Genomic DNA, 12,104 nt, shown 5'->3' on the forward strand with positions numbered 1-12,104 from the left:
AAAAACTGTGTGGGATGCAAAACCAAAAAATTACAGTGATTTATGGGATGTAGTGCTCCGCGCATGGCAATCAATACCACAGGAGAGATGTCAACATCTTGTAGACTCTATGAGAAACCGATGTGTAGCAGTGATTAAAAATAACGGTCATGCTACCAAATACTAAATATTTATGCTAAGTCTTAGTAATAATATTAACAATTTAAAACATATTTAATAATTTTACCAACTTACTACTATTTTGCTGCTCGCGGTAATTTGCATGAAAATACATCTTACGTGAAATTATTTTTGTTATGGCTTGTACGAGTATATGAACAATTTTTTTCCCCCCTACACGTACTCATGAATTTGTCCTTTAGTTTTACAATAAAATTAATATAAATATTACTTTGGTTTACTTGTAATTTCAAGAAATATTAGCCGTAGGTTCGCACTACTATTTCAGTGCTTGCAGCTGTAGATCGTCCAGCGTAGACCATAATTTATTTATATTTTTATAATCTGTTACTTAATTATTATTACCAGTTCTAGAGATTGGAGTGATGGACGCCAATTTCTGACGGTCAATGAAACGCCAGTAGATAGTGAAATATTGAACATAGTGGACAAAATGAAAAACTACAGTTTTTAAGTAAAGAAGAAGAAGATGAGGAGGATTGTAAAGATGAAATACCATTAATAATATCTTGTTCAGATAACGACAAAGACCCAAAGTCTAAAGTTTTGGGTGCATAACACAAAAATCATAGTTGGTGTTTTCTGAGTTTACAACATAATTGGATTTTAAAAAGTCAGCAAAAAGGTTGAGGGAATCAACCAAACTCTCTTAAAAAGTGCCATTAAATTTAATTTTGGCTGGAATATTAGAACATTCCTTTTTCGAATTGATGTATTTGCAGAAAATTTTTGAGTTTCCTTTTAACTCTATTTCGCACCGAGAAATATACATATTTATAATATTATACATAAGTTTGTCCAGGACATTGACTATATAATCTATATATTTATTTTTAAAGGCAATATTTTCGTTTCCTTATATAGCTTAAAATAAAGGGAGATTCCTGCTAAATATGTCAAACAACTTATGTAAGAAGACTTCAAAACATTTTGAAACATTTTTAGCATAGAAAGTTGACTTCCAATCAACTTCAGAAATTTGGGAGTTGAGAGAGACAAAATTAGTAATGCTTTAAAATTTAAGTTGGACTAGTAGGCGAATTGAGTATTCGAATTTGTGTAATTTTGATATACGACATGTATTCCTAATGAAGTAAAAAAAAAAAACACATTTAAATGTTAATACAGCAATAATTTATTTACAAAATGAAACGTAAATACGTGTTTAAAAACAACTTCTGGACAAACTGTATATAAGTACATGTATAAATACTTATATGTATGGAATTTAAAACGTTATCGCAATTTCTACAATGAATCGAGCATCGACTAGCGTTGTAGGCACCCTCTTCCCGTTATAACTGCCATTATGACCACTCAACTTAAATTAGTTAGTTTTGCCTCTTATACATACTCATCAATTTAATGAGTAATGCTCACGTGCTACTCTAAAATTAGACAGTTTCGCTCTCCCATACTAGATTTGAAATTACGAATCCATGCATGCATATCGATTCACGTATGTGTGTTCCTACGTACATATGTACATATATAAGTACTCCAAAATGTTAACAAATCTCAAAAAGGAAAACACCTGGAACTGTCACACCCAAGTGGTTAGTATAGCTATTTTTTTTGTTGTTTGCAATATTATATATGCCGATGTATGTCAACTATCTATAAGTTTTCACAAATCTCTTGAAATGTTATATGTACATATTTGCTTTCATATTTATAATGTTGGCTTATTTTAAATTTTCCTTATTTTGTTCTCTGTTTCTTTCTAAGTCAATTCCCATTTGATGGCCGACAGGTGCGAGTCCTGCTCTATCGCGAATGCGACAAGACTGGCCGCAAACTGTTATTCGACTCCAATGCGCTGCAAAAAGTGCCATTGAAGGAAACAAATGGCAATGTTGACAGATCTGGAAGCGGTCGTTTTACACGCCTCAGTGAATACACAACGAACAATCGCAACCGGAATGGGAATACAAGTAGTGGTAAATCTCAAGCATATAAGACACATTCCATTAATAGTTTCATCGAAGTTTGTGAAGAGTATGGTTATAAGGTGAGAAATGCTAAATGTTATCCAAAACAGAGATTTGCATACATTTTGTATGCTCACATACCTATGTATTTGCTAAATTCCATTTTCCCTTTTACAGCATATCCAACCAAACCCTGCAGAATTCACCAGTATCGGCGAAATGGTATTTGGTGCCTCGGCCATCTCATTTCGCGGTACCGCATTCAAAGTGCATTGGTTGCAACAGCCACCTCGTATATTATGTTCACAAGTTTTTCTCTCACCTGTACATCCGAGCAATGGACATTCGCCATACTCCACGATTTCCACAAATAGTCTGGCTACACCACGAACTTCCATCTCCAGCGAACATGGCTCAATTGATGGATTTTCGTTGAGTTCTTTTTCGATGCTAGGCTATTCAATGAATTCTGGCCGACAGTTAAGTCTGACTCCTAGTGATCGCAGTAGCTTTATGACCACACCACTCGATGTACCAGATCAACAGACGTCGTCAACTGCTTCCGATGGTGGGCGGGCGGAAAGTGGACTGCGTTTTTCCTCAACTTACAGTAATGCCACCGATTCGGGATACGATGGCATGAGTCGCAGTCAAATGTCCAGCGATCAATGGTCGGCGTCCTATCAATACTCCACACGCAGCAGTCTCGGTTCTGTGATGTCCGAGCAAATGGACCTGCTCCAGAAGTTCAGCATTGAATCAGCATATTTTGCACATGCAGGCTCATTTGACGATGATACCAGCGATGGTAGTCTGCAGCGGCGCATTTCCCGCAATCTTCGCACTTCGTTTGAGAACGAGCATGCAATTAATGATTTAATTGGATTCATCAGTGACAACTATCCAGCAACGACCACGGCCAATTGTGGCGGGAGCGAGGGTGGAAGCATGGGTGTGCCGAATTACAGACGTGCCAGTTACAGTGCGAATGAATCGCGAAGCAACCCAGAAATCGGCCGGCGTCGGGATACGCTGTCGAGTGGCGGTGGTAAAGCACTACAGCGGCGCGCCAAGCTGGGCTTGGCGGTGTGCATTACTATGAGCGAGTCTTTTGAAGAGGAGATGGAGTTGTTTTGCAGCGAGCACATAGCTTTACTGGAATCGATGTTGGGACGTTTGCGCGCTTGCACTGAACGAGCGTACATTAATCATAAAGAATTTTATCAGGTTAGTTCCTATATACTCACAAACACATTTTTACGTGTAATGCAATGTTTGCTCGTGTTAGGCAACCGGCAACAACTACACTGTTTTTTGTAGTATCATATCTTTGTCATAAAGTTAGAATATATCTAACGATGTAAACCCAGAAAACGAGCTGAGTCGATAGAATGAGGGCACAGAGGAAGATGTCAATAGATGATTAGCATTATGTGAGACTTTTCCTAAAGGACATATACCCTATGATTAGAACGTACCGCGCATGTTTAAATAAAACTAAACTGAGTTAAATTTCAGGCAAATTTATTTTATCTTCTCCAAAATATTACCCATCTGAAGCAACACACATGTGCCAACGTTTAACTCAGTCCTCCATGCACCCCTGGTAGGCCGACGAAGGGACGGCCTTCAGCTCTTTCGTCGCATTCTCTTTGATCTCTTCCACGAAGTGGTAACTTCTATTTGTGAAACAAAAAGAAGTCGCTCGGGGCCATATAAAGTGAATACGATGCTTGCACGATGGTATTTACTTGGAGTTTGGTGTTTGGTCAAAAAATCCAGCAGAATTTGGGCACGGTGCGATGGCGCGTGATCATCATTCAAAATCCAAGAATTGTTTGTCCACATTTCCGGCCGTTTGCGACGTACAGCATCTCTCAAACGCTTCAAAACGGATAAATAATATTCTTTATTGACTGTCTGGCCCGAGGGAAGGTACTCATGGTGCACTACGCTTTGACAATCGAAGAAAACAGTCAATTAAACCTTCCCGATACTTTTTGATCATAGGGTATATATATAGGGGTTGATCCTGGATAAGTACAAATTAAACTTACTACAATAACGTAGTTTTGCCAGTTTTCGCGGCTTTACCGAGGCAACTCGAAGATAGTTGGGCTTTTATTAAAGCATCCATTCGCGTTAATTGTATTTTGCTGAATATCGTTTATTTTCTGGCCCATTGGCGGCATTATTGAGCCCTTACTTTTAGCTCAAAGGGATAGATTGTGGTTTCAGCCACAAAAAAAACTACTTCCAGAGCAGAAAATAAGGAGTTTTTATGGGGACATAACTGTTTTTTTTTTTATTTAAATAAGATATAAAAATTGAGATAGCGGACTTAAATTTATTAATGAGTAGTATACATAATGTATGTAGTATACTACCGCGAGCACATCTGCAGCGATCGATTTTTTGAAACCAATTTTCCATGATTATTCCACAAATATCGCGATCTTAAAGTTGCGAGTAATTTTAAATTATTTTGGAATCATGTGTGAACTTCACTAATACTAAAATATTAATTTTGAATGCCGATTTGATAATCGTTTATCGCAATAATTATGTGGACTAGGTTGCAGGCGGGCAACCCGAACCTTTTCGATACGTAGCACACACTATCGTGGGAACGGGACAACCGTGGCAAGCACTCGCAATCGTGGTGTTAATTATATAATAAATAAAAAAAAGCGTTTTGCACAATAGTTAATGTTAATGGTTTAATTGTAAGTAATGGAGGACAATTACTTAATTATTTGTATACAATTTGTGGATAAAAGTATTCCGCAAGTTATACACATAAACTTATATACATTTATATATTTGAAGAAAGATTTTCTGCATACTTGTTTTCACAGATAATGTTCCAAGCATGGCTAGAGACGCAACAATGGTTCAGCGACCTGTTCACTGCACCCCGCATAAAGTGCCCTATCTGGCTCAGTATTACTACAAGTGGCAACAAATACTCAAAAAGTGTTGCAGAGAAATTCATGAAGGAGCTTTGCTGGTTGCTTTCATTTGCCGACACCAAAGATACTAATTTGTGAGTGGCTCATAAAACACGTTTAAACGTTTTTAAACTAAATATAATTCGCATTACTGCATTGCAGTTTTATCAGCACAATGCTGACAGCTATTCTGACACATCATTTGGGTTGGGTTTCTACTATCTCTGCATTTAACTCAACTACTTCTCTTGCGGAATCGTCTACTGCAGCGATCGAACAGCGCGCCAAACTTCTACAGGTCTCGCAGAAGCATCCTTACAATGCTCTGTGGGCTCAAATGGGTGACCTCTATGGCGCAATAGGGCTGCCACCACGACTTACTCGGACAATTATTTATGGTACAGAAAAATTAGCTGTGGAAAGGCTACTTAATATACTTACTTATTTCATTCGTTGCGGAGAAGTGCGACGTTCTGCAAAGCGGGAAGACTTCAGTAAAGAATCAATTAATTCACTGGTTCAGCAGCGAAAAAATGAAGTATTAAAAAAATCTAGCAGCGGTGCATTTTTGAAAAAGGCTGCTTTTGGTAGTAACATGACGATCGACTCCATTAGTGGAAGCGGGTTAAAACGCACAAAGACTTGTAAAGTAAATTTGAACACCATAACAGATAGTGGGGAACTATCTGATGATGTTGTGGGAGAAGAAGAGAAAAGCAGTGATGAAGAAGAAATGGATGGTGCCCAAGTAGTTCGTACGTTAAAAAAAAACGAAATTCCAAATGTACTGGCATTCAGAGATTCTCGTTTCGTGCAACAGGAGTTGCGTATTGGTAACTACCTAATGGACACAGGCATTGAAAAGAAATCGTTAGTACAATTCGCGAAATCCAATAATATCAACAACAAATCGTCTGTTGAGAAAGGAGGACGAATACGCGTTCTGGTCACCACTCCTGATAATGAAGAGATGCCAATAGAAGACGAAAGTTCATTGGGCGGTGGGAGTACAAGTGAAGAAGGTGCAGTAGAAGCGATAGAAATTGATTCTGATAGTGAAAGAAATCTTACTTATGCATATGCGGGTGCAGTCTATTCAGGAAAGAGACACTTTTTTTGGCAAGTTGTGAAAGAAGGTCTTAGCCTTAGTCAACTGCAACGTGAAGAGAAGTTAAATGATGAGACTGATGAGCGTGAATGCGGTCAATTGCAGCGACAACCTGACGTTGATGGGGCGATATCAAATCTATCGCTTTCGGATCTGATTACGCAGAACAGTATGGGAAAGAGTGACCGCATGACTTGGGGTATAGAACCACGGCGTGAAAATGTTAGTCTGGAGGAGCAGATTCACTTTGACAATTGTCAGAGGAAACATGAGCACGGTAGCGGGGGAGTAGTATTTATGTTAGGTGAAAATGAGCCGCTCGTCAATCTTAAGAGGAGCAACGAAGATCTCACTACAGTGGCTGACAAACAAGCGGCAAAAATAGAAAATGCTGATGACAGTAGTACACAACAGCTTTGCCCGCTACATCAACGCACACACGGACCAACATCAAAACGGCATTCTGGTGTAAAATTCAACTTTGAACAATTCCCTCAAATTGCCACTAACTACATGAAGAGCAAAAATTTGGTATTATCCAACTATGACTTGTTGATGGACAAGAGTGCAAAATTCGAAGCACAGAACGGGGTTCCAACTTTAGAAAGTCTAACTTCAGAGTCTTCTGCATCTGCTTCGACAGCTAACGCCAGCACTACAACGATTAGTTCTACGGAGTGCATGGTATGCAACAGCATACTGAACTCCTATCAAACCCCTTCCAACGCAACTGAATTGGAATTCGAAACAGACGAAATACGCTCACCGTATTCCCCGCAATCTGTAAGTAAGATTATAAAAGGAACAACGGCACCCGATGTCTCGACTAGTTCACGTACCCTACAGTCTGTCAGCTCAGCTGCTTCGATTGATACACTGAAATCTTCATCTGCACTTAATTTTACTGAAGTGGATGCCTGTGAGCGAATAGCAGTAACTTCGCCTTCTCCTCCACCTCGGCAGAAGACTTACAATGCAAACATGCGCAAAGCTTGCTCGCATCGCGGTTCTATCTCATCAGTCGCGGCAAAGTGTGCGGCTCTCAATGAGGCAATACATTTGTTGAAACTACCAGTGCCCGCAATAAAAGAAATACCACAAGAGGATGAACCAAGTACGGGAGATGGTATGAAGCTGCGCGCCGGTTTCGTGCCCTCGCTTTTTCTTAGTGTCAGCGATCACTACGTATCTGATATGGTATTACAGGTAAACAACTTATCTTAAAATTAAGTATAGCAAATACGGTAAGAAAAATTGTTTGCTATTTCAGGGTACTTGTGCACCACCAGACAAATGGCAAACGTCACTGCGCGAGGATTTGGCTTTGTCGGCACGTGCTGCATCCCTTATTTCATTACCCGCTGAGAATGTGGCAATTGTAGCAAACATGGAAAAGTGGGATGTGCGATTGATCTCATCACAGCTGCAACATTTCCCATACGCGGGCGAACAAAGTACGCCAGTAGGGATGTCACAATTGGTTTCCAGCATGTTGGAAACCGTTCATGCCATGAACAGCGCTGGTATTCCAGCCTATGAGGTTTGTACAATCATAACTTAAATTCTGCGAATATTAAGACACAATCTTTTTTTTAGTGTTTGGCCTTTCTTGAATCAAAGATGCAAGAAATCTACCTGCAATCAGAATCGTTGGCGGCTTTCCTGCTCGAAACAGAATTTTGCCAATTAAGCACTGTGACAACTGCACTAAATCTTAGTGAAAATGATGTACCGTTATTATTATCAATTGCCTCGGTACATACACCTCAAATCGCTAAAAAATGTGGGATTAGCTTTAGATGACAAGCTGTCATTTAACTATCCTTGCTTGTTTGATGTGGTGGATTGCTTTATCACTATTAAATAATCGAGCGAATTTTCGTACTTTCCTGAAATTCTTCTTCGTTTATCAGTTACAAGATAAATGGTTTGATCTTGAAATGTGTTTATCAGATATAAATTAGCAGAATTAATACTACAATGGAAATACTATTTATAAAAATTTTACATTCACACATTTTCTAATGATCGGTAGATTATAAATTACGATAAATTTCAATATAACATGCCACACCTTCAATAGTAAAGCAAATACATTCAACATTTTGTTTTCGTAAAGTTCCACAATTAAGTTTACTGATTTGGCATGGCATAATTAAATAATTAATTTTGAAAAAATACGCCAAGTCAATCCAAATAAGTTCGTAGATTAGGTAGATATACATTATTTATGATTCGAATAAATTTTAAGTTCACACTTATAAAAACCGTTCTACCAAAATAATAGTACAAACCTGCTCCGCTTTCATTGAAATACTGTCAAGTTATTTGACTTTATGACAAAATCTCAGAAAACGTAAACTTCGAGCTAATTCGTTTAACTATTAAAGGTGCGATACATGTTTACGTATGCAAATGTATACTTTTTATTAAATTATGCTCAATACTGATAATATATATTTATAATTGCTACTGTCGATACTAGTAAAATTATGTTGTAAACACAATGGCCTCTTTTAAAAATTTAATTATTACGAATGACGAATTTTAAGTCAATGCATAATATTCAATAGATTTTACTTACAGGTATAATATAGGTATGTACATATGTATATAGAAAAATGTGACATCCTTCATAGAATAGATTAATAGTTTTCATAAAATAATGCTATTTTTCAAGGCTCTTAATAATAATATAAAAGTGCGAATATGAATTTAGTACGAATAATCATATATATTATTGTAACATATAGATATGTATATTTATAAAAAAATAAGCTAATGATATACAAAAAATAATAAGTATATATTTTTTATAAAAGGAAACTGTATTTTATTCTTAACCTTGATGAGTCCAACCCAACCTTGTTCGTATTGGCATTTAAAGTTAGTGTAATGTTTGAGGATATTATTCTTTTTCACAAACATGTTTAACAGATTGCGATATAGATACTCCAGTGCAGGAGTATATAATATGAAAACAATTTGACCAGTGTGCAACGGCCGATGCCTAAAATAAAAAAAATTTTTGCTTTAAAAATCTGAATTCCATTAGAAAATGAACAACCCCTAAGTTTCACCGAATTTCATTTTAATATATTTATTTAAATATAGATGTGGTTTCATTTGCGGTTGTCTAAATTTTCGCAGTATGTCTGTGAATTTTAATTTTTTTGTTTGACAAATATCGTCGGTATGCAAGGATGATAGGATATCAGGTTGCGCCTTTCGCATTCGTTGTGTTGTGATGCTCCATGAATAAAAAAACAAATAGAAAGGGAATTGTTTGTGAAGAGTAGGCGAAAGCAATAACAATTCCCAAACACAAAAAATTATACACACACACACACTTGTCTTGTCATGGCATCATCCGCAGGAAAACAGGATTTGGATGTTTTTACAATTTAACACATGTCACTTCGTTTTCATTAGTCTGTTTAATTTAAATCTCACAAATCACAATATTATCAAGCCATTCACTGAATTTTCACAAGCATGTAATTTGTCCTCCTTTTGTTTTTTGTTCGTTTGTTTTGTATTGGTAAGGGACTTGACGTCAGACTTGTCAAAATCACGAAAAATAAAGTAACTGTTTTGGAAAGACACCACCTATAGTACTCAATTCGCATTGGTCGGTATACATATAAAAATGCGTATTATGAATAAAATCCGAGTCCCTACTTTTAGAGTTGTAGAAGTGGAAATCTTAAAACTGCAGCTCAAATTTGTGTATACAGAAACAAAAATCAGGTTATCATGAATACAGCGTCCCATAGAAATAATTGCAGTTTTTCATTTATTGTTCTAGATACAGCCTTATACTATACTATGATGGTAGCCTGATTCGTAATCAGGGAGTCCAACATATCAATATCAAATAAAAGGTGATCAGATTGGAGGCACTTTTCCAATAGGGTTCTTTTGATAGACCACACGTGACTACTGTCAAACTAAATACATAATTTTTTTCAGTATTCATTGACATTTCATCATAGAAAGGCTTACGCCTCAACAACGTTTACAAATCATACAATTATATAATCGTAGCTCTGTGAAAAGTTTGACTACGCCATTAAACCGTTTGGTGTGAATCATGGATTTTTATTTCTTCAAGCGAACGCTATAGTCCATGATAAACGATTTTTTGATGTCGGAAATTGAAGCCCGTGATGTTCACAACGTTTGGTTCTAACAAGACGACGCTACTTGCCATACAACCCGTGAAACAATGGATTTACTGCGTCATCGTTTCAGTAAGCAATTTATATCTCGTCTCGGACCAGTGGATTGGCCAAGATCGTGTGATATCACACCTCCCCTTTGGACTTTTATTTGTGGGGTATGTAAAGTCTCGACGCTTTGTGGAAAAACCAGATTCGATTGAGGCACTTGAGGCCAATTATTCACGAGACACCGACCGAAGTCCTCGAGTGAAACACCACCGATGACCGAATTACGCCGCAGTTGCGGCCAACACCAATTTAAATTTTCGTTATTTTATTTGAATTTAAAATCCGATGCCTCTAAATTGATCAGCATTTACATAGATTAAGGGATACATGAAAAATTTGTGGCGATCTAAAGTTTTGAAACGAAATTCTAAATAAATTTAAAACATTAATAATTAACATTCCGTCAAAAAGTACCGGGAATAAATTTTTCCATAAATCCGTTTAAAGTGATTGTCATTATTCCGAGCTGATATCGGAAGTCAATCCGATCAATCAAATATGTTTGAAAAATATTTTGATAACTGCATTATTCGTTGGCATAACAGAAATATTTTTTTGTTTTATAGACCAATTCATTGACACCGCATACGAGGTGTGTGCAAAAAGTATCGCGATTTTTGAAATTTCGTAGGTTACGTACATTCGAATTTCGATTTTTTTGTGTCGATATGTTGGTACTCATGTCTATCACTCATGTCTACGAGTTCGGCCATTTTGAATGTTCAGTTAATTGTTGACAGCTGCTTGGCTTGCACGTGTTTCGGCTCGTCTTCGATTTTTACCTATTCAAAAAGATGGATCAAAGAACCTGTATCAAATTTTGTGTGAAAAATGAAATTAAGTGCGCGGATGCATTCCGAATGTTGACTGTGTCATACGAAGAAGCTTCTTTCAACCAAAGCAACGTTTATCGGTGGTACAAAATGTTCTCAGAAGGCCGAGAATATGTGAACGGCGAAAAACGTGCCGGACGAACGAGCACTTCAACAATAGACGAAAAAATTGATGAAGTGAAGAAAATGGTATTGGCTAATCGCCGAATCACCGTTAGAGACTTTGCTGAGGTCCTAGACAAATCGACTGGCTCGTGCCATTCGATTTTTTTCAATGATTTGGACATGAGGTTGTGTCGCCACAAAATTCGTACCAAAACTGCTCAATTTCGACCAAAAGCAGCATCGCAAATTTGCTCCAGAGGGTCATAACTGGTGACGAATCGTGGGTTTATGGTTATGATGAGGAAACCAAAGCTCAATCATCTCAATGGAAGCTGGACAAAATAGATATTAATGAATAAATAATTTTTGAAAAAACACAAAATTCGCGACACAGCAGGTATATGATAATTTTTGATTAATCGCTTGGTATATAGAAACGGTTCTATTTTCTGCGAAGAAAACAATGCTTCTGCTGTTACAACTATACATCTATCAAGTGCCTATCGGTCAAACTGTTAAAGTCAAAAAAAAAAAAAATAATAATAATAATAATAAGTCCATTTTTTACCTGTGATAAAGGTTTTATTACAAGGATTTTAAACGCTAACCCCACACTAAAAACACTAGCGATTTAACGCGTCAAAAACCGAAAGCAAGATTAAATTTTATATTTGTATTGTTTATCAAAATTTCGTTTGTTTTCCATTCTACTTTAGCACCTCACTTAATATTCTAGGCATTAATTTCTCGTTATTTCGGGAGAA

General features: G+C 37.0%; 1 protein-coding gene across 6 annotated transcripts in view; it reads left to right on the forward strand.

Moving 5' to 3' along the window:
- Positions 1-8,951, forward strand: part of LOC129241742 (folliculin-interacting protein 1) — a 52,422-nt gene extending 43,471 nt beyond the window's left edge. For all 6 annotated transcript variants that reach the window (XM_054878237.1, XM_054878236.1, XM_054878234.1 and 3 more), the window contains 6 exons: positions 1,909-2,191; positions 2,289-3,338; positions 4,970-5,157; positions 5,225-7,376; positions 7,441-7,710; positions 7,767-8,951. In XM_054878237.1, coding sequence (XP_054734212.1) covers positions 1,909-2,191; positions 2,289-3,338; positions 4,970-5,157; positions 5,225-7,376; positions 7,441-7,710; positions 7,767-7,973 — 4,150 coding nt within the window. In that variant the 3' untranslated portion in view covers positions 7,974-8,951. The remainder of the gene's footprint in view (positions 1-1,908; positions 2,192-2,288; positions 3,339-4,969; positions 5,158-5,224; positions 7,377-7,440; positions 7,711-7,766) is intronic.
- The last annotated feature ends 3,153 nt before the right edge of the window (positions 8,952-12,104 follow it).

Source organism: Anastrepha obliqua, chromosome 3, assembly GCF_027943255.1.
Source record: "Anastrepha obliqua isolate idAnaObli1 chromosome 3, idAnaObli1_1.0, whole genome shotgun sequence".
NCBI classification, from domain to species: domain Eukaryota; kingdom Metazoa; phylum Arthropoda; class Insecta; order Diptera; family Tephritidae; genus Anastrepha; species Anastrepha obliqua.